The sequence below is a fragment of the Limulus polyphemus genome, unplaced genomic scaffold (genome assembly GCF_000517525.1).
Source record: "Limulus polyphemus unplaced genomic scaffold, Limulus_polyphemus-2.1.2 Scaffold161, whole genome shotgun sequence".
NCBI classification, from domain to species: Eukaryota; Metazoa; Arthropoda; class Merostomata; order Xiphosura; family Limulidae; genus Limulus; species Limulus polyphemus.
In genome coordinates this window covers 895,171-919,631 of record NW_013665771.1, presented here as the reverse complement: position 1 = coordinate 919,631, position 24,461 = coordinate 895,171, and the positions used below count along the sequence as shown (strand labels likewise).

Sequence of the window (24,461 nt, the reverse complement as noted above, 5' to 3'; positions counted from 1 at the left end):
TTCTGGCACGTGACGAAGTATGACTCTACATCAGGTACAGAGAAATTCTCTGAACAAAGCGTTGATCTGTTTCGAAAAAAGATTATAACAAAAGCACGCCCTTTCATACAAAACAGGTGTTTATGTGTGTTTTGACGAACAAATGCTCAAAACAACTTCTACTGACCACAGTAACAATTCATACATGATTGTCTGATCATACACTACCTTCTCTGTTGCCAATCGGGCATTTACTCAATAACTACTTCATGAACATAGATAATAGCATAAGTATCGAACAGTATGCGAACATTTTGGGCGAGACTGTACAACTTTTGTACTTTTGTAAGTAACAGAAACCAAACTAGTGAGTCTACAATTTTCAGGATACTTCTTACACCTTTTTATCATATATATTATCACATTGCCAACTTTTCAATCAAAAAGGATTTCTCCGGTTTCAGGAGACTTCTGAAATATAACGTCTAAAGTCCCGCTCAATTTTCAATATTTCGGAGAACCTTATCAGAGTAAAAAGCTTTCTTCTCAAGAAATACTCCAAGTTTTTTGGAGCAGCTATTCTTTCAATATAAATAAAATTCAAAGAAAATCCTTTGTGCCTTTAAAGAAGTAAAACGTTTTAAGAAATAATTATAACAACCGTACTTTTCTTTCACTTTTTTTTTGTTCTTTTTTTTTTGTAATTTTACAGTCAAAAATGATCTGGCCGATAAAACTACATCGTAAAGATGGCGTTGAAGTATCCTATCAGTGCTATTCAGTAATACTTAACGTGACTTATATATCTGAATATGTAGTTTTTGTGGATGAATAAAATAAGCGTTAACAGTTTGTTTAAGTTATGATATTAATCAACAGCTGAATATCATTAATGTTTAAATTTCTAAGATGTAAGTTAATGAAACAAACAAAATAACAGAACGTTTTAAGCCGGTTTAACAAGCATTGAAGCAAGCTACTTTAAAGTTTACCTTCAAAGTTCAATTCATATAGTTCTTATACTAATAGTAAAGTATTAATATTACTAGTATTAGTAAATGTATTAGAAATACGATATAAATTTGATTGAAAGTGATGCATAATTTTCATTTGCATGGGACTTGACTGACGTTTTAAGTTGAACTGTCATATTCATAATTTTGTTTGGTGCTTTAAATTTTATGTATGAAGTTACATTATATTTTATACTTATAGATATTAATCATTATCATTATTACTTAGGCTTGGACCCAACAATTTTTGCCATTTACTGATTTATTATTTGCCAACAGAGATGAGATTATCATTGATAGCTGTAAGAGTAATGTGTCGTATTCTGAATTTTTAATAAAGGATGCCTTCACCTTTATCACAAAATATGCATTTTCAAAAATGTTTAACAAATGCATGGTTTAACAAAAAGCTTTGTAAATTCAACATACATTATCCAGTCAAACATAAAAGCAGCAAAATTGGAGATATCTACAGAACAGCTTTTAAATTAACTAAAGATCAATTTGTACATAATACTTTGGGCTTCAATCAGTATGTTTTAGTTAATCTTAAGAGGTTGCATCATCACTGCCCAAAGAAATATCCTCCATGGAAAATTCTGTTTTATGGAACTGACGAGTTTTCCTTGCAAAGTCTCAAAGTCCTAAATGAAAACAGGTATTGTATATACATGTTTTTAGAATTATAAAAATTACTCATTAATGTTCCTTACATTGTTTCTTAATCTATGTCTGTCTTTTGTTTTGTTTTTCTGATGTGGTATTTTAATACTTATGAAGCTATGTTACTAATATTTTTATAATCTAATCACAAAATAGTACTATAGCAAATTACTTCATATGGACATATTAAAGAGCCAGATTGCTGAGTGACTACATTAGTTACAGTCATGAATATGGTCTTTTCAGTTCAGTTTTTGTATAAAATGTTTATCATCAACAGTAATTTTGTAAGAATCTGAAAAGTAAAGCATTGTGAATGACAAAATGTGAATTGTGAAGTTTCTCAAGGGTTTGGTGTGGGATCTTTGTTTTCCTTTGTTCATCTTAACAGTTTGATGAGGTATTTGGTAAGTTTTGGTTCTGATTCTATGTTGTGTTCAAGTGAAATGGATGTAACTGATTGATTGTCATGAGAATTTATGCTAAATAAGGCCTAAGCTATTCGTATTGGAAAATTTGTATAACATTTTGCAAGAATATGTCAGATGTAGGTCATCACCTGGCTGAAGGACAATCTTGGTGACATAACTCATCACAAATTTTACTAGTGTCCATATTCTGGACTTGAACCAACTCTTTTCTGTCTCTAAGCCTGATTAATTCCATATAGTAGCCTTTATGCAAATATATTTCTTGTAATCAACTGAATGTTTTTGTCTTAAGGTTCAGTTATGTCATATGATGAAAAAACTTCTGTTCTTTGAATAGCATATTGTAGCTATACACTCTTACATATGAGAATCCTAGATGTGTTTTAAACACTTAGCCTAATGATAAATTAAATGTCATCAATTTTATTTTAAATTGACTTTATCTATAGATATGAAATTAAATTGTTTTCATCTCTTACTCTCATCTTTCCTAATGCTAACTATTTTCAAACTGTAACATGTTTGATGTGAATATACTAACTTAATCTTGAACAAGACTACACCAACTCTTGAATAATACCTACTGTTAAATAAAGTTACTTTTTCATGTCTATATATCTCTGATTGCTTATAATTTCCATGTTTCCCTGTGTGATTCTTTTACTATCATTTCTTGGTGTTAAAAAAGTGCACATACAACAGTATTAAATATTTCAATATTCATATTCATTAGACCCATAATTTTGTGGTTAAAGAGGTAATAACCTTAGATGAGCAGATGGACTCATTACTGTAGTAACTTATTCGTTCTTTTGTTTTAATACACAGAATAAAACTACTTGGCTCTCTCTGTGTGCTAAAGTTCATTTAAATGCCAGAAATTGCCAGTAATTTTCTTTGTGAATTACAGAATTATACAAGAATTGTTCACACTCAAAGTTTTAAAAAGGTTTTTTGTTATGTTTACTATTTATTTACTGACAGTCTTTTGTATGTACATATATATATATGTAACTGTTGTGTGTGTAGCCATGTGTATTTTAATTTATATACTTAGACTGAAGAAACATGTTACTGATCAAGCTGTTGAACAGTTGGAGGTTGTTTGTTCACAGGTGAGATTTAAGGTATAATTATATTATAGATTTTATATTCTAAGCTAGAGTGTTATGTGCTATAATTTTTATGACAATGATACAATTTGGTGAATCAGGTCAAAAATGCTTATTGGGCTTACAACTAAAAACCTTTTTTTTTTATATTAAATTTAAAGAACAAAAAACCAATGAAAACAGAAAAAAAATACACCTTTGTTGTTCACTCTACCTGCATAGTTTTTATAAAAATGTCATCTGATCTAATGATTCAAAACATTTAATAAGTTCAAAAACCTCAATTATGTTCTCAGTATGACCTTTTCCAGTGAAAATTACATGAAGAGGTTTCAACCTTTTATGATACAATAATCAATCTAATCTTGAAATATTGTGATAGCTGTTCCTTGAACCTTCTACAATAAATCATCATATTTTCTTAAGTAAGGTGACTAAACATAATTTTCCAGTCTTCTGTCTTCTGCCATCTAAATCGACTCTCAGTAGATTTAGCTAGCACATTTCCTGGCCCAATAGATACAATCTTCATAAGAAGTCTCTTATATGAGATCATATCAGAACTTTCTCTCATTGATCAAAACCCATTCATCTTCATTTTGTAAAGGCTTTATTCCCATTCCAACATTCTGTTTTGTTTTTACTGTGAGTGTGATCATATGACAGCAAATCACTTAAGGGTTAGTTTTTTATCTATTTAGCAGTTTTTCAAAAACATATTCAACTAACAGAGTAATTTTGTTGCTCAAAAATATATAAGATTTTTAAGCCTATATTCATTAAAAAGGCTATTTTTTTGCTGTTTTCTCTTTTGTTTTTAGTTTCTTAGCTTAAGTTTTGTAAAAATTGCTACATTGTGTTTGAATGTGAATAAAACCTTGTTACTATCATACAATAATGTCACTTAAGTTAATGACAATCAGCTATGTCAGGGTCTCTCATTCACAAGTGTTCAAGCCAGTATAGTCAAGTTATGGTAAATGTTAGCTTTCCTGTTTATAAATTGGATTTTTAGTGGTGTGGTGTATTTTTTCTTGGAGAAGTCACATGTACCTATTCCTTAATCCAATTTACATCAGTTGCCTTTAGGTACCCCATATTATGAGGTTCTAACAAATTAAATTTTTATAAGTATTACAGCATAACTGTCTTGTATCATTTTCCATGGTAGTTCAACTTGCTTCATTGCCTCTATTTATGAAAGGCAGAGGATTTGAATGATCAGTTTTTGTTGTCATCATTTTGCTTTTAATTTTAGTGTTTTCCTACTTTTCAGTTAAGGTTAATTTTTGTAACAGTTATTAGTGAGTTATTTATTTATGTAGAAAAACACTCCTGTTCATCAATATGCAACAAAAAACAACTTGGTAGTCCACTGGTGGCCATTTGCTGTCCCCCCTGGAGTTTTTGACGTTGGTGTGGTAGTATCATTTGGACATCTAATACCACAACAGGCAATTCAGTCATGTCATTAGTAAGTATTATCTATTAATTTTTAGGTGTGTGTGACTTTAAAATGTTCTATATAGAGGCATAGAATGTTTTAAAATCCAATGGACTAAATGCTAGAAAAATCTACTTGACCTTCTTAAGAGTCTACTTGCCCCCTTCTCGTGTCATAAAACACACAAAAAAATGTGAATTTTGCTTGGACTTAACAATAAACACAATCAGTACAATGCCATTGATAGCTCAAGTTTTTTGGGAATAGTGTATACCACATTTTGGATCTAAGTCCTTCCTGTGTACTTATTAATGTATTTTATGGTTTTGAGCATTTAGTTACTACATTTTACATTGTAGCACTTAGAATATGTATGAACTAATGAAAAAATCATGGTTTACATTAATGCTGCCTCTAATTGAAATGATGATCAATACATACATACAGTGAACCCTTGTTAGTCTGGACATCAGCAATCCGTATTATTCACAATTTGTATGATTCTCCACTTAGACAAAGCTTCACAATTTGGAATTTAATCAATATTTCTTATATTCACATTCTAAATTTGAAGGGCCATTTTTTATAGAATAACCTTCACTAACAATATTTCTAAAAATAACCTTCATTAGCAGTGGTCACTGATTTACAACAATTTTTCTGAGAATGACCTTCACAGTATGGATGTACATTTAAACTATAAAAGGTATTTAGAAGTCATCAGAGTGATTAATACCACAGTAATGCCAAGTCACAGTGCTCCAAAATGAAGACATTTAAAATGTGGTGTTTGTTTGTATGAGAAAGCAATACATCTACTATGTATTTTGTATTCTATAAGTAAGCTATTGGTTTAAACAAAATGTGCAGAAAATAACCTGTCTGGCACTTTGATTATGTAACTGGTATAATTTTTGACTATGTATGAAATAGTAAACTGTTAAATTGCATTTGTTTACCAATTGCGTACCCACCCTTACATTTATCAATCAATGATGCATGCTATTAAGAGAGTAAGTGCCCAGTGTATTATAAGTGATGTATTCAACTATACAGATGTCTAGATAACCCAGAACTACTACTTCATTACAAATGTGTTTGGATTAATGAGGTTTCACTGTGTAAAAGTTTAAAGCTTTTTGTAAGTTTTCTTTTATTATGTTATATATTTTTCCTTGATTTGTCTGTCAAACTTTACTGGGCTCCTGCTGTTACATTAATTTAAATATGTTTGTTACTATCTGCATAACTAAGAGTTTGTGAATTGAAGGAATCCGTATATAGATTTGTTTTAGGATTTAGAGATAAGTATTTTTAAATGTTCATGTGTAGGCACTAGATTTCTGCAGCTCAGAATTTTAAAGAACTCGTATAGCTTGTTAGAAATCTATCTGGAGTGATTTTCTAGTGATAGAATATATAATCAGCAATAAAACAAAAACTACATATCCAATAGACAAAGTATAATGGTAAAACTTCTTGTTCCTCAGACTAATTTTGTTGCCCCCATTGACCAGTATCTACAGTTACAGATAGAAATTTGAAGTTGCAGAAAGTTGCAGTAGAGAAAGTATCTTGACTTTTTATTCTGTATATTATATAATGAATCCTTATATACATTACTTTCTTTTGTGAATTCTTATTATGTTGTTCACACTTTAGGATTGAATTTTAAAAAAGTATGCCAATATTAACAGCATAGTAATTTTCAGTAACAGTTTATATTGCGTGACTGGTATTAAAAACATAAAAGCTTTGTATTCTGTATGGGAAGTAACTACCAGTGTATTAGCTGAAACAATGTTTCACAGCACTTTCTGTGATATTTACAGTTCTACCTTATACTGCCTAACATATTTCATTCATTATACAGTACCTAAAGTAAAGTTTGCTTTTGGTAAATTTTGTTTCATTATATGTTATTTAAATAACATTTTGTTTTGAAAAACTTAATTTTATTATACATTGTTTAAATAAAGTTAAAATTTAGCACTGAATATCCATTAGGTTTACTGGATATTTTCTGTGTTATTGAAGTTTCTGAAACTTGCTATTTTTAATTTTAAGGTGCACTCTCTTAGCTCATGGGTCCAGCCTGAAATATTAATTAACAGACCTAAATGACATGGCATTGTGGGTTGCTTATCATGTTGGTACTTTTTGGGAAACAATCATGACAGCTCATTTTGTGTAGACTAAGTACTTGCATGTTTTTTCTGTAATATGTTTTGATAATAATAATAATACATTGGTAGTAATAGCTTTGATAGTCTGGCAGGGGTCAGATTTTGGTTCGATTTTACATTACCAGAATGAATATTCTTTTTGCTCTGTGAGAACATCATTTACAACACACTGAGATGCTTATGGAAATAAATAAACCATAAACTTCATATTAAAAAAATTAGGTCTGGTTGGCTGCAGTGAGAAAGCTGAGGTTGTTCAGAAAAACTTAGATTGGTTAATTAGTTCAATAAACACACGGCAAGTGGCATTCAATTATGATGAATGTAAAGCTATGAATGTTGAATATAGATTAGACATGTAATTTAGATGGGAACCATTTTAGTTATGTGGGTGAGTAAAATGAACTTGGGGGGGGGGTTGGCTAATACAACTCGTAAGCCTTTGAGACAGTGTTAAATAGTAAGTGGTAAAGCTAACATATTTTTATGTTGTATGTATAGGAATACTGACTACAATTTTACTGAGACCATATTTCTTTGTTTTTTATATAAGTCACTAGTTGGGCCTCATTTGGAGTACTGTGTACAGTTTTTGGTCCTCTTATCTTAGGAAAGACATTGAGTTATTGGAGAAGACTCAGAAGAGGGTCACTAAGATGATTCAAGGGATGGATGGATTGTCATATGAAGACAGGTTAAGATCTCTTAACTTGATCTCTCTCTTGAAAGGAGAAGGGCCAGGAGTGATCTAATTGAAGTATTCCAATTTATTATGAGGATTGGCAAAACTGAAGCAGCATAATTGTTTTTCATTTTAAATTCTGAGAGCAGTAGAACAATAGGTCATAAATTTAAGATTTGGAAAGGGGAGATGTATCTCCAGTTAAGACGAAATGACATATGACAATCCTCCAACAATAGGAGTGCAACTCAGCCTCCTGGTATAGCTGGTTCCATCTATATTGATTGTTCAGTCATCATTTCTCGATTTGGCTCTTGTATGTTAAGACGTCTTTTTTCACTCACATGAGATTCCTGAACATCAATGTTTGGTTGAAGTATCTACAAAACCAAACAATTCTGCCTCTGTAGACTTTGTGGCTATTATTTTCCACAACCTGACTTACACAGAGACTGTTATTTTCATGCTGTTTAATGTTGAATATCTGGGCATTGTTCACTCTAGGCAGACTACCACAATGACTTTGGGTTCTTCTTTGTCTGTCAGGGGATGTGACAGCTATTGTGCATCAGGTACAAGAGTCTTGCTTGTGGTCTGGTCCTGTTTCAGGCTTTGACACAGTCTTCTCTCCTGCTGTAATTTCTGTCCATGAGGACATAGATTATATGCAAACAATTCTTCCAGTGCATACATGGATCTACCTCAATATTCTATGTCCTTCCATGACTTTTCTTCACAGGTATGTTACCTTCTTCCACTCTCTCTTATTTCTTATTAGTCTTTTTTCCCTTCTTTATTTGGCCCCTTCTTCAAAATATTATGATTTTAATTTTTCCTCTGATATCCAAGTCCATACTGAATTTATTTTTTCTTGACTACACTTTGGTGTCAGTATGCCTCATACTCCTCAACTGGTTGCGCATATACCTTGGCTTACAGTTGAGCTGAAGCCATTTTCTTGGATCCACAGGATCTGGAATATTTTTTCCAGGCTTGGGGCTCTGATCCATTGTCTTTTTTTAGTCTTTCCTAAGCTCAGTTTTCTTGCCTTTGCCTTTCTTTTTTATCTTATCTATTCTCTATTCATCTCCTTGTGGAAGCAATCCACCATTCCTCTGAGGGATTTTCAGCAGACACTCATTCCCTTTTTCTACATTGCCTTATTCTTCCTTGGCCTTGCCCCTTCTCACTAACTTACATCATTGTTGGGGAGGGATGCCCTTCTTGCTCAAATACTTTTACCTCCTTCTTATCTCAGAGATCTTCATCTGGTTTCTTTCCTCCACTAATGGGTTTTTGATGGAGTACCTGATTCTTTGTAGCCATGGGCTGATGCTACATGCCAACATTTTTCCTTGCCTACTCTTGTATCCGGACTTTCCAAAGCTCTTTCTCTTCCAGTTGCTCTCTCCTATCTTCTTGACTCCTTTCTTCTCCCTGTTTTTCCATCCTGTTCCTCTTCTCCCATCTGTTCTTCCACTATTTGTAGATTTCAGTGTCCACAGTATCATCAGTGACAATCTTCTTGGCTCAGGAAAAGTGGGGGCTCTTTTGGCTTGATTTATGGATCTATAGAATCCTTTTGCAACCAACTGTTTGTAGCTACAGATTCTATTCATTGACTTTATCCTTCTTTTCTCTTCTCCTCCCTCCTTTTCTCAGTGCAGATAGCCCTCATGTAGCTTTGCACAAAATTCAAAAAACAAACCCTCCTTTTCTCATGTTTCTTTCCCTCTTCCAGGGGATCCTTTCTTCCAATAGCATCTCTCCGAGGTAGTGTTAGACCTTTTGGCCAAGGATGCTATCAAAAGGGTTTCTATCTGTTCTTTGAGATTTTATTCCTGTCTATTTGTTATTCCACAATACAGCTGAGATTGGAATCCGGTCATCATTCTGTTCTGTTGTCTCACTCTCTGTTGGTCTTTTTCTCTGGGACTTTGGATGACCAAGATCAAAATCTCTGATGCTTATCTCCACATTCCTATCTCCTCAACATCTAGACTTTACCTTTGGTCTTGACCTTATGTCAGCTTCTTATGTTTTTCTTTTGTCATGTAGTGCATGCTATTGCTCATTGCATTCATGGCTTGAGATTGAGATTTCACCATTACAAAGATGACTGTTTTTTTTTAGCTCAATTCCAACAGGACTCCTCCAACCACACTCTTCTTCTTTGGAACAAGGGTTGTCTATGTTGGCTAGTCAAGCTGGAGAAGTCTGTTCTACCCATCCAGTATTTAGTTCACTTGGATATGTTCTTCACTTCCTGTCTCAGCAGGGCACAGCCTTCTCTGCTGTATTAGCAGGTTATGGATGGTTTGGTTTCCTTAGTTCTATCCTCTCCTTGTCTTCCTGCATGAGTAGTTCTCTATCTATTGGGGACTTGGGCTTCCTTGGATCCTCTTATCTCCTTGGGTCATGCTTATATGCATCTATTACTATTGACTCTACATGATCAATGGAACCTTTCTTATGATCTCTTTTTTTTTGAGTGGTCCTTAAGTCTTTCTATGCTTTTGCCACTTATTACAATGCCTAGCGTCCCCTGCTTGGGTCTCTTATTTCATATCCATTGGCACTGGCAGTGGATGCATTCAGTCAGGATTGGTCCATTCTCATTCTTGGTGTTTACCACCCTAATTTTCTCCTCCCACATGTTCTCTCTCTCATTTGGGACACTCCTTGTCAGGTCATTCTAGTGGCACCCTATTGGGTGGCTCAATCGTGGTTTTCTCTGCTGAATCTTTTGACTGCCTCCAGCCACTATTCATCACAAATCATACCATCTCTAACTGGGTAAGACTTCTTTTTTTTTTTCATACCTTCTTTTTACATAGCTATCTAATTCTTTACAGGATCCTGCTCAGTGGAAAGTGTTGCCTGCTATGGTATACTTAACCAAAATGCATACAGGGTAGGACCATCCTGGCCCAATATAATGCTATCAAGTGGAGTGTTTCACAAGACAGCTCAAGGTATCTTTGTGGTGCTCATTTTCTTAAACAAGGTCTGATCCGGACCATACCCACTCATAGACTAGCATGAGTAAAGCAGGCAGGGATACCTGCCCAACCCTCATGCCTAGTTTAAAACTTAGTGCTGGCCTGTTTTTAAAGTCTAGGGTTTGCATAGTCATCCATTGCACTGTTTTACTGTGATGCATTCCTCTGGACTCTCCACCACACTTTCATCTCTCCTTTTTTCTTCTAGTGTAGCATGGAAATGTTTGCCAAGCATCAGTTCCTAGCCACTGGGATGGTGGGCCATGGAAGATGTCTTCCGAGTGTGACCATTTCAACACAGTAGAAAGTAGTGTGGTGGTGTTCTGTCTGTGTAGTACAGCTCTCCCTTCTGACCAGCTTTCCACCATCCTACAGCTACCCAAATATTGGATTCCTGGGTGGTCTTGTGTTGGATTGGTGTAGGACCAGCCAAGATAAGTCCTCACACAGTTGCCGGTTGAATGTTACTTTCCCATTCTGCCTCACTGGTCTTGAGGTGAAGATAATAGAGACCATCATCCTACCAAGGCTTTGAAGCTGAATTACTGGTGCCATCTGGTTTTGGACTGGAGTTGACCTACCATGAATGATCCCTCGCCACACTACACATATAGCATTTCTGACAGCCTGATGCAGGTTTTGGACTATGCTTATACCTTCCACCCATCCCTATAACACTTCCCTTCCTTTCTGGGCAAAGAGTTTGCCCTGGTATAGACAAGGTGCTGTGTGTCACTCTCCATGGGTTCTTTTTGGGCACTTCATGAAGAAGGTTCATCTAGGTAAACTTTTGCACTGGTCCCTTCACCATTTCAGTGTGGGATTCTTGCTAGATGTGAGCGAAGGTTATGTATTGTATCAAAAGTGAACATTTTTTAACACTGAAAATGTATTTTCAATAGATACCCACCACATCTCACACTTTTGACCCTTCTTTCCCACTTCTAGTGCATCTTACTTTTTTGTCTGTTCTGAAAGTCATGATTGAACAATCAATATAGAGGGATCCAGCTGTGCCAGGAGGTAGTGTCACACTCCTATTGGTGGAGGATTATTGCATGTAACAGTGTAGCAGTATCATGTGGGATTAGGTGTGAGCCTAAAGGCTAGTGGAGAGTGAAAAAGTTTGCATATAGAGGGCAGTACTGAATTAGAAAAGTTAGCTGTGTGAGAGGTGAGTCAGTGTTTATCAGAAATACATTTTCAGTATTGGAAAATGTTAACATTTTGAACAATATCACAAAAATCATACATTGATAAACTGTATGGCAATATGAAAACAAATTGTTATACTAGTGCTATGTACAGTATTTTTCTTTTCTTTTGCATTTTGATAATGTTCTGTACAAATAATAAATTTGCAACTAAGTTTCTATTACTCATTGTTTGTGATTACTGTATGTCTATTGCTTGTATGTTTCTATATTTATTAATATTAATATATATTGTATATATGCGTGTCTACTGTATGCATTGTGTTTTAATGTGTGTATATATATATATATATATATATTTAAGTATGGCAATAAAATTGGTTTAAGTTACGAGAAAAATGTTCAATATATTTATAACCAAATGTATATTTATACATGTATATGTAATTGATGAGCTTGAGTTATACTTTATTGTAGGAGATTACTTTAATTTTTTATTCATAACTTGGTTAATTGATTTATTTTTAGATAATATTTGTAGTTTCTTGATTGAAAATCCTAATTTCCTGCTGTATTTGGCTCCATCTGTTTGCACAAATGTATTAATGAAGATTATGTTTAAATTGATCACTTTTAATCTTTGTATAGTGGAATGGTCAATGTCCATGCAAGTCTCTTACCTCGATGGCGTGGTGCAGCCCCAATAATTCACACAGTTCTTAATGGAGATACAGAAACTGGAGTAACAATTATGCAACTTTCTCCCAAATGGTATGTATTCAAGGTATTGTGAAGAATTATTTCAGGAACGGTACATTTATATATTGATTTAAGTGTAATACATGTACAAGCACACAGGTTTGTCATCCCCTCATAATGAGAGGTTTGAATATTTTGTACTGTTCATTTATTACAAAATAATTAAGGGGAGGAACATAGTATTTTTACTTCAAACTCTGAAATTTGGTATTCCCACACTTAAATGCATTCACATTACTAATTTATAGATTCATTTTATGTCAAGAAATGTAAATGAAACATGATTGTTTTTCCATGTGAATTTTCAGTGATGATTAAAGTGCCTTAACTTTTAAACCCATAAGTTTTTTGCATATTCTGCCAGAATTATTTTCATGATGTCCTAATAACTATAACCGAACCTTATAAAATTTCTGGTCTGTTTATAAAAGGTGGATAATAACATGGTTTGGATTAGTTTTTAACCAAAGAGACATAAATATTATTGAATGTTATTTCCATCTGATTGGTATATCAAGGTTTTTGGCCAGATGCTGGCAGCATCCACTCGGGTTTAAGAAATTAATTTTATTTTTTCTGGATAAAATACCACATGTGATACAAACTTTTACTATATTTATCATTCTCTTCACATCACACTATGTTTGTAGAAAGTTTCTATTAACAAAAAAATTATTTTCAAGCTTTGATATTGGAAGAATTCTATTACAACAAAAGATAGAGATACCACATAAAGCAACTAGCAAAGAGTTGTATGCCCTTCTTGCACCTTTAGGAGCTCAGTTGGTAAGTGTTGTTTTTATATGAATTCATTAATAATATTATTGATGATAATAGAACTTGTTCAGTCAAGATTCTTAGGCTTTTGCATGTCATTGAGAAACTGCAAAGACTACAAGAAATGCAAATATTGTATTATGAAACACAATGAAATCAAAAATAAAATAAATCACTTGCATTTTTATGATTCACTTGTACAAATATCAAACAATACTGATTTTGACAGAGCACTAATCAAGAACCTGAATTGCCTTCATTCAGACTTGCTCTGCACCAGTTTGACTAAATGACAGTGACATACAACACACGTCTTACAAGAAGCATGGCAAAATCTGCTGAGCAGGTGTTCTGTATCAGGTTCCAGTCAGTCACACATTTGTTTCATCTAGGTGTAGCTGATTCGACTTACTTCCATGTATTCATAACTCACCAAACATGAGACCAAATTGATACATCAGAAAGAGATATGAATGCATTGATATTTTCTGTAGATGGCAGTGGCTTGCTTAAGTTCACTTTATTCTCTCTCTCTTTTTCAATTGATACTAGCAGGATGCATTTCACTCATTATTTTTTTAGAACAAAGAGAATTTATTGTAACAGGAAAAATTTATAATTACAATAACAAACTTTTTTTTATTTCCGTGTTAAAGCTTCATGCAGACTTTGTTACATTTTCTATACATACTGTACAAACATGTGTGTGTGCATTATTTTATTTTAAATCACTCTTACCACTTTTTGGCATATACATGCATGTACATGGATCAAATCTTAGACACAAAAAAGTGTGTCTTTCTAAAAATTGATTATTTTTCTCTTCATAAGATTTTATTCGAAATATATGTAATCTAGCACAGTAATCAAAGTGAGTGCATATAAAGTAGCAGAATTCATTATCAGGGTTCTTTGTTTTGAGTTTTTATTTTTTGTTGATATACCTGCTTTTTAACAGGTTTTGATATTATTTCTTTTTTTAACTTAAGAAAAAGCTATTAATTGTTTTTGTTCCATTGTTTGAATAATCCTTTTATTGATGATGCACAAGATAAAAAACATCCAATTCAGGTGTTAGCAAGGTAATTATGCCTGCTTTAAAAAAACTCCCCTTTTTGATCAGTTTCATTCATCTATTTTTATAATAAAGGCAGTATTCAAACTGTTAAACAAATAATGTTTAAACTATGTACAAAAAATGCTTCATTTCCATTTGCTTTTAATAGACATACTACAGTAGGTAGGAATTGTAGATGGTTTAATCAATATTCATTACAGCTAGCAGGTAGACCTGCAAGAAATAAGCACCAAAAGTGAAGAACCCTGGTCATCACATGACTAGTTTCCAGGAAGAGACTTGTAAACTACTAACAAAAACCAGTGATTTGAGAAATATGCTTTCCATACTCGTTCCCAACAGTTCCTTAATAAAAGCAAAAACATCCCATATCCTATTAACAATTTTGTGTGAGCTTGTAGATTACATTATTTGGCCATAGACTTGGACTGCCCCTACCTATGACCTTGTTCTTGTACAGACCACATTAGTTTACAGCCAATCACTTGTTAATAAACATGGCTGAATGTAAGGCATAAGATTTTAACTTCCAACAAGCGTTATAACATGGAGTTACATTTTGACTAAGTTCCAAACCTACACTGAATCCCAAGAAGAATCCAGAAAAAATGGAAATAATAAATATATGGCTACATAACCTAAGAAAGAGACATTTCATTTTAGCAAAAACAGTTTATGAATATAAAACCTTGATAATTGAAATACCTTGTAAAAAAAGTTTTGCTAATAATTTTCAAGCATTGACCCATCCATAAAATCAAGATAAAAGCTGAATGGTTGTAGACAAGGAAAAATAAAAGGTTATATTAGAATATTATTATTATAAAATCATTTGAAATACATGTATACTACTGCTTTACTCCTTTGGCCTACATATGACCATTACATATATTTATTTCAGTGACCAATGGTGAAAATAAAAAATGTGCCAGTTGCATTTTGTTTTTTAATTTGAGAAAAGACTTGTATTGTCAAGATGCCTCTTGGTAATAAAACAACAATATAAATCTTGCTTCCTCAGTATTTTGTAAATAACACCACTTCCTCTTGCTTCTAAACTCATAAGCAAAGGAGTGGGGGAGTAGGCTATCAATATTTGTAAATCACCATTAGTAAACTTTATTCTTCTCCAATTTTTTGCTCTGAATGTGTATTATCATCATGTTAACTGATGACTGACACTGCTAATATTTTCATGACTTTTATACTTGACAGTAGTGATTCAGGCTACATAATATTGTATTAACTGTTCTCATTTGTGTTTTTGTATCCTGTTGCTACTCAATACTAATATTTAACAAAACTAGCAAGGCATGTATATTTACTTCTGATGCCTTGAAATGTTTGTGCACAGTTTACTAAATGCATTATAAGCTGATGCAATTCTTTAGACCATTTGAATGTACTCATATATTATAACTTCACTATATATCAGTATTTTTTCTTATTGTATATATATATATATTCACACGTACACAAATACAGATACACAGGGATTTTTTCTCTGGAAGATTGGTTTTTATTTTGCAATTCAAATGTCAGATGTGCAGTATATCCATAAACTTCGTTTAGTTCACTTCTTAAGATTATTTTTTATAAGGATGTCTTCAATGGTACAGTTTTAAGGGTACCTATGGAAATAAAACCCCTGTATGTATGTATGTATGTATGTGTGTGTATGTATGTATGTATATATATATGTGTGTGTGTGTGTGTGTGTGTGTAAATGCAGAAAACATATTTTTATGATATTGTAAACAGTTGAGTAACATTATATTAAAATGACTTTGACAATGCAAATAGGCAAGTCATGTCAACCACAGCCAAGTTAAAGTCATTTTGGAATAGAATGTATCAGTACTACATTTTGACATCATTTGCCATTTTTTGGGATGCTACCACAAATTGATCACTTTTTGGAAGGTTATGCAACAGGCCTTTCTGATATAAAATATTCATACATTCAGATCATAAAGACATGTTCAGAACGAGGATTTAGAATATCCAAGACAGGGATATCCATTGTACTTAATGTAATTGGAAAACAAAGTAATATGGATTAACTTGGTGATTCAGGAACATTCAGAAAGAGACTTGCAACAAATTATACCCCAGCCATAGTAATGAAACTGATGCATTTTTTAACAGATGAGAATCCACAAAACACAAAGAAAAATGACAAAATCCACCCAGGTGTTTCAGACAACTGTACACAACATAATGAAGAAAGATCTTCTTCTGGAAAAGTGACACAAAACACGTTTGTACAAATTATTTCCATATAGTTTTATATACAATTGAAACTAACTTTTAGGGTTGTTTTCAAAATGAAAGATTGTCAGATAGATCTTAATTTTCCTTTATCATACCAAATTCTCTGTTTAGTTTATCATTAATAATTACTTAGTTAAGTGGATACTGATTTTGAATATATTTTATTTTCATTAGTTGATAAAGTGCCTAACTAGGCTACCATATTACCTAGACAACAGTGTTCCACAACCAAAAAGTGGAGTAACATATGGTAATGTATTTTTTATAGATATAATTTTTAAAATGCTATTATTTGTAGAAAATATAGAGACAGATTTAATAATTGATTCTTCTGATCTGTAACAGAATCCATTCAGTTTAAAGGATTAACAATTACATATAAAGATGCTCTTCTGTGATATAGCTGTGATGTTTATCAATTTATTAAAAATAATCTTTTTTGACCTGCAATTAAAAAATGAATGTAAATTTCCTTTATAGATGCCTGTTTTTTACAAAAAAAACCTTTAATTAAATTTTTAATTAACAGCTTAAGTAAAACTATTGTAAAACTAAATTTTCAAATCAGATAGACTTATCTCTGAAATACTGAAAGCCTTTCCTTGTTGAGTTTTAATTCATGCCATCAACTAAATATTACTCAAATTTATGCATGTTCTTTATGTATTTGCATACCATATATGATTCCTCCTTACAGACCTTTAGGGGTTGTTTTTTATCTATGGACCCTTCATTTCACATGTCATGGGTTCATCAGATCCTTTACTTTGATTTTATATTCATGATTCAATTCTTTCAGTTTCTTTTTAATTTCAGACATTTTCCATGCCAAAGGGGGATATCAATGTTGTACTTCATGTTACCCATGGGTTCTTACTCTCATACTTTTGTGGTGCCACAGACAACAGAGGATTGGAGACTGGTCATACATTCTTTTCTCAATATTCCTCATTTCTAGGTAGAATTTATCCGAATCTCATGAGAGTTCCTCAGCCATGGACAAATGGAGTTTCTAATGAGTTATTTGCATGTATTGGTTCACCAATATTCATTTTTCACATATTGGAATGTCTTATTAGTTTATTATCCTCCTTTTTGTTCTGGATTAGGCATTCTATGTATTTGCACATGTAGTCACACCTTTAGCTTGGTCTGCTACACACTTAATATTGATTGTCATCCTTATATGGATGATCAGAGTATTCATGCTTAGTAGTTGCCTTCTGCTGATTTGTCTTTCCAGTTTGCTTCTGCCCTGAGTTGAACTGTACACATGTCTTTAAGTCTCAACTAGTATCTATTCAATATCTTGTTCACCTGAAAATCTGTATTATCACTCTATGTTGAACTCATCACCTGTTTCTTTGGGCTTTGTGATTCCACGAGTTTATGGTGTGCATACTTTACCATCTCCCAATCATATCCTCTCTGATTTTTGGATTGGTGATTCCTCTCAAAGTTTGGTTTCAATGTCATTCTCACATTCCTATGTTTGAAGATTTGGGTTGTTCCACATGTGTGTCAAGAATTCCTGCCCTTGTTATCCTACCTCTGTGTATCCAGAGCCATTTTAACTGTGGTGATGTATATCAACAGTTAAGTGTGACATTCTCACAGCTCTTGTTAATTGAAGTTTGTGTTATTTTTGTGGTTACATTCACATCATGCCTTTCTTTGAACTGGTATTTTGTGGGTAGTGCCAACAGTTCAGTCAACTTCTGCTGGATGCATTTGTGACAGCTTTGCATGATCTTCTGATGCTTTAGTGGTTTCTAGGGCTAGTTACTCTAGAAATGGGTGCTTTAAGCCTTTCAGAAAAAAAACAAAATTGATATGCCTAGGGGAATAGCAAGTGGCTCATTGTATAGCTCTGCACTTAACAACAAACAAACACTCAAACTATCTTTTTTTCTTATAATGTTACCAACCACATTAAATGTGGATTTCAGGTTACATCTCATCATGTTTGCCATTTGGTAATGTTTTTAGCCTTCCTGTCTTTGTACCTTTTATAGGTCATTGTATAAACTGGAGGGGGTACAAAGTTGCATTATTTTTGCCTCATCACATCACTTCATTTTCAAGGTTCCATTTGTCACCTAGGGCTCTTCTCTAGGAATCCATTTCTGGTGTATTTTGTATTTTCTGCCCAACACTCATGCTAATTTCCAGAGATTCTGAGATTGTGAATAATTTTGACTTCCAAGCAAACAATACAAAACAAGACAAAACAATTAAATATAGTCTATTATATAGCAAGAATATATTTATATGATTTCTTATATCGGGACTTTTTTACATTCTTTTATCTCCATGTTTGCCCTATGCAACTCGCATATTACTCTTTCTCCCAACACTCCTACTTACAAATCTATGTGTCTGGGGTTGAAATATTTTTATATATATTTATGTGTGTGCATGTGTTTATTAAAACAGAAATTATCAGGACTATTACAAGTCACATATATCTTTGCATTTGTCTTGAGCAACCCAAGTTCGTAAATATAGGGTGTGTAAGACAGTTTTTTATTTTGTTTTTATTATATATATATATATATATAAACTGTAATTCAAGTTGGTTTCACTTCAAGATGAATATGTATAAGAAATGCGAATCCTGTCTTTTTTACCAAATTGTTCTTTATTTTACCAGTTTTGTAGCATCACAGGCTACTCTTTGGGATAAAAAATTTTTCTAAACATATCATTAAAGTTTCATTGGAGTTATCCACAGTATACTTGAGATTTTTGATGTTTGAAGTTAATTTCCATTCTAATAATCTAAAAATTATAAAACTATTTGAAATTGATTTTCCTTTGTGCACCTTTCAAATACAAGAATAATTGTCAGGCATGAACATGTTATGCACTAAGGCTTTGAAGTGATTAGTTTACAAGCATGTAATCTAAATAATGGAATCTATGAACAAACTCCTTATGTTAAAAGTTACAAGTGATATTGTAGTTGTCAGATTTGAGATCTGTACCAAGCTACAATGTAATCCTTAAGAAATGGAGGTTCAGTATTCTCTGTACTTACTTGTTCAAGTAGATTCATTTTAGTAATTCATGATATTATAACAAATTGCAATTGAAATCATCAGCGTACATAGACAGACTCTCTACAAGCGATGCGTATATTAGATATAGTTTTATTTTATAATTTTTCTAAACATCAGTATACCAAACAATGTTTAATATTTTTAGTAAAGAAAGAAACCTAAGTTGCGAGACCTCTGGTAATTTCTCCTTAAAGAAATATAACATTGTGTATAGCCTAACACTTAAGTATATCAAGTTTAAAAAAAAAGTGCAGTGCTGTGCTTCTCAATAACAAAGTAAAAGATAATTATCAGTTAAGTGGTAGAATTCTTAACATGTAAACATGTCTGCTTGAAAATGAGTTTTTTGTGTGTCAGATTTGCTATTAGTCTGGTCTGGCGGTTAGGGCACTTGACTCACTATCTGCAGGTTGCCTGAATCAAAACCCATCTCCAAATATGCCTACCCTTTCAGCCAATGGGGTTTTATAATGGGACAATCGATCCCACTTTCCAATGGTAAATAGTAGCCCAAGAGTTAGGAGGGGTGGGTTTGTTGACTAGATGCCTTTCCTCTAGTCTATCACTTCAAAATTAGGGAGAGCAAGTGCAGGTAGCCCTCTAATGTCTTTGTGTATAATTCATTAACAAACAAATTTGTTGTCATTAATATTTTAATTTTAAGTTAAGTTTATGATTAAAGAGAAATGTATAGCCCTTCATGCATATATGATATCCCAACACTCTTTTAAAATTTTCCAATATTCTCACACGCAGTTTCAATTTGCCCCTCATGCATTGATTAAAATTTCCTTAAACATTAGTTAATACTGATTCTTGTGTAGTAATGTGATAAAAGTTTAATTTTTGTCTTATAAAATGTGTTTGCAAAAATAAATATAATTTATGGTACAATTTTGATCGTTTGTTACTGTATTTTTAGTTTTAAACACCAAAGGAAATAGCTGTAATCTAGAGTAGAACTAAGAAACTATTAAAAGAATTAGATATTAAGAAAAAATATATATAGTTAAGAGAGAAAGACAAAGAGCTAGTTTTGAAAATAAATTATTTGATATCCAAAAATAAGAAATCTAATTACACTGTTGCCTTATAACTTGCATTACTAGTTTTATGAAGTACTTCTTATTTTGTTCTTTATTTACATTTATGATATTGAATCATTTTACTCTTCAATTCTCAAAGATAAACACAGAAATTACTTATTTTATTTTTGTACAGCACCAAAGGTTCATCCATCAATTGGAATTGTTCTATGGGAGAAAAGTTGTTGTGAGCATGTTGATTACCAGTACCGAGCTCTTAATGGAATTGTAAGCTACGTATTTTTATTAAATGATGTATAGTTCTCAAATGTGGGGAGATGTAGGTATTTAAATCTAGTTCTAGTATTATTTTTTGTACAAGCAGGGCTGTTGGAAGCAGTCAGGCCACTCAGACCATGGCCTGACCACTTTTTCATGGCACGCGTAGCTTCAACTTATCTCTTCATATTTATGATATACTTTAAATATAATGCTTCTTTTGAGAGTTCAGGGAAGTATTAGGCCATCTTCATTGTTTTTAGTTTAAGATATTTGGTTGTGAGTTACTATATCATCTTTTTATACATTTAACTGTAATAAGATAAGTTTTAGGTCATTATTGGAAGTAGTCTAACCTCATTGCCCGAAATCTGTAAAAAAAATTGAATTTTGGAAGGGAGGGATATAAAAACTTGTCATAGGTGTTAGATATTAGAAGATAATCACCTAACTATAACTATTTTTGTTTTATATTTAGGTATTAAAGATGTAAAATGAGACTGTAGCACCAAACACCCTAAATTATATAATACAGTTCTTAAATTGTGGATTAGTATTTCGTAAGTGCTACCTTAGGTTTGCATGCATATATTTCTCTACAAGGTGGGAGAGGAATTTAGGGATCCATCTAAAATACATTCTTCAGTATATGAGGAATTAGTAAAACATTATCTACTAAATTTGTCTCTTTACCAAGCCTTGTTATTGAAAAATATATGATAGTCACAAGTGAGATATTTTCATGTACTTCTGTGTTTTTTTACCTTAGAATTTTTGCAAGTTTTAAGATTTTTTTAAAAAAAAACTCCATTAAATTTTCTCGTATTAGACTTATCTGTTTACTTACTGGCAAGGACAGAAAGTCAAACTTCTCGACAAAGTAGATCAATCGGAGATTGTAGATGCTAAACTTCACATCTTGGTACCCCATGAAGTAACTCCTGGAACTTGCTATTTCCACAAGAAAAGACGAATAATGTGCATCAAGTGTAAGGTATAAACATTTATACTAACACTTTGTCAGGTAAAACTTTTTGTAAAATAGGTCATTGTTGTAAATACTCTAACCTCATTGCCCAAAATGTGTAAAAAGAACTGCACTGCAAACAGTAGTAAATGTTTCTTTATGCATGTATGCAAAAATAATTGCATGTTTTTGTATATAAGTATATTCATATATTTATGCTTTATCCTTTTATTTTATATTAAAATGCTTTGTATTGAAGAAAATAAAATCTGTGTTTAATAACAAACCTTAAAAAATATCATATTAGAAATCCGGAAACAAGCCCTGTGCATGTTTGTATTCCAACAGTAATATAATTTGTAAGAATGTGAATAGTGTTAGTTGGTAAGGGCACTATACACCTATCAGACATGCAGGCTCCTTTTTCCTATTCACACACTAAAAGTATTTGACAAAAACACTGAAGAAAATTCATCTCCTAAATTTAGTAACCATATCGATTTGTAACCAAAGTCTATCCATATAATCTTAATACCTGTAACTTTGAACTTTTAATTCCAAATCTTATTTTTTCCCTAAGTGTTTTTAAAATTGTACATACTGTTAACTAAAACACTCAGCCAAAAAATGGTACAGTAGACTAAAACAATGAAAGAAAATATCCTTGTTATCAAATCATAATAACCAATTTAAAGCATCCATGCCATGCAGGTGGCCCAAAGGGAATTTCTATGTATTAAATGATCTAAAAAGATATTTACTCTAGTGCCCCTAGGCTTATAAAAACCTAATATGACTTTAATGACGTGACAAATAGCTTCATATAAGCACTGGCAAAAAATTATAAAAACTAATATATAAAGACAAATTTTCAGTACATTCCCCTAAAAATTTATTAAGCATACATTCAACCAGTAAGATAGATAAATTAAATTTATCACGAGACATAACCTTAAAAAGACATCCTTTAGACCTCAAAAGTTATATTTCAAGATGTCCCAGATGGCAAATAGTCATCCTTAACATTTTTCTTTTACCACCTATTTCACAGTTAATATGAACCATGTTGTAAGATATTTTAATTTTCCAAGTAGAAATTAGGTCTTATCATAACTTCATTTTTGCAAATTATGTACAAGAAACAATTTTGTGTTATTTACCAAAATGATAACTAGAACATCATTTTGTTTTGTATTATGTGAGTGTTGTTGTTAATAGATCTTGTGTCTAAATATAAAAATGTAGAATTCATTTTGAATATGTCCTTATTTCTTTCTTTTCTTTTTTTCCCAAGGATGGGTGGGTAGGATTCAGAACTTTTTTTATCTATGGGAGAAAGAAAATGTCAGCAGACGATTTTTATAATGGTTTTTTGTCAAAAGTGTCTTGTGAAAAATGGGTTGTGAAATCAGAAGAACCTACATGACAAGGCTTACTTTGGTATCTATGTTTCAGGTTCATTGAACATTTGAAAATGAAACCCATTATCAGTACATTATCATTGTAGCATTTGGAGTAAAAGTGGATAAGATAAATAACTTTTGTGTTTGCATTCTTTATCTTAAGATAATGAAGCTCAGAAAAATAAATTACTTTAAAGCAATGAGTGATTAATATCAAAAATGTTAAAAAAGTAAAATTGTATAGAAATTATCACTATGACATTTATTTTTAAGAGAATAGTACTTTTAAACATTATGATATTTAATTACATTAATTATCTAACTGTATTTAACTTTTGAGCTGCAAAATATCTAATGTCTTCAGTGTAGTGTAACTTAGAAAATTTTATAGTAAATTTATTTAAAATTATTACAGCAATTATGCATAATCAAGTCAAAAGTCAGTTATTTCTCTCATACTCTGAAAATTATATAATATCCAAACAAATGTATTTTAAACAACATGCTGAGGAACATTATTTTATTTCATTTAACAAATACACAATCCAGGTTAATCTTGGTCCTTGACTGTTTGGTGTCTGATAAATTTATTGTGGCAGACTATATATATATATATAAAGAAATGTGACTTTTGGAGATAAATCACCTTAAGAACTATGGTTGTAATTTTTTTGTATTTTTATTTCCAAAAGTCTAATTCTTTATTTTATCACCTTTGGATATCTCTACTTATACATATATATCAATAACTTAAAACTAGTGACTTGTCAAATATTCTGTCTCCATACATAGTTCCAGACAGATAAAGGTATGAGCCTGATAACTTTCATTTTATATGCAATATATATTACAAGGCTGAATAGGATGTTTAACTATCACTCCCCAATGCACATGTTTTTCTGTAGGAAATGTAAATATTAAGGCTTGTTATCACTTCCTGGCTGGCACAGCTGGTCACAGATCCATACTTAAATATCAAAAGCTATTTTACTGTGTTCCTCATGAGAGATTAATGTTAATACATATGTATGAAATATCATATATTTTATTTAGGTGTATTTATTATTAGTTCAGAAACTGATAGAAACACTGTTTTAAAAAATTTTGGTTCTTCTCAGATTTGGACATTCAAATTTCAGTCATTCATTCATTTACCATCTAAGTTAATGCT

At 32.1% G+C, this 24,461-nt stretch overlaps 1 protein-coding gene across 1 annotated transcript; it reads left to right on the top strand.

Annotated features, from left to right (window-relative positions):
* The first annotated feature begins 742 nt into the window (after nt 1–742).
* On the top strand, nt 743–23,946 carry LOC106476995 (methionyl-tRNA formyltransferase, mitochondrial-like). Its single transcript, XM_022381418.1, has 10 exons — nt 743–890; nt 1,222–1,650; nt 3,144–3,201; nt 4,524–4,672; nt 12,315–12,437; nt 13,109–13,211; nt 16,729–16,804; nt 20,838–20,929; nt 21,750–21,914; nt 23,182–23,946. The coding sequence occupies exons 2-10, from the start codon at nt 1,334–1,336 to the stop codon at nt 23,311–23,313; spliced, it is 1,215 nt and encodes a 404-aa protein (XP_022237126.1). The 5' UTR covers nt 743–890; nt 1,222–1,333; the 3' UTR covers nt 23,314–23,946.
* The last annotated feature ends 515 nt before the right edge of the window (nt 23,947–24,461 follow it).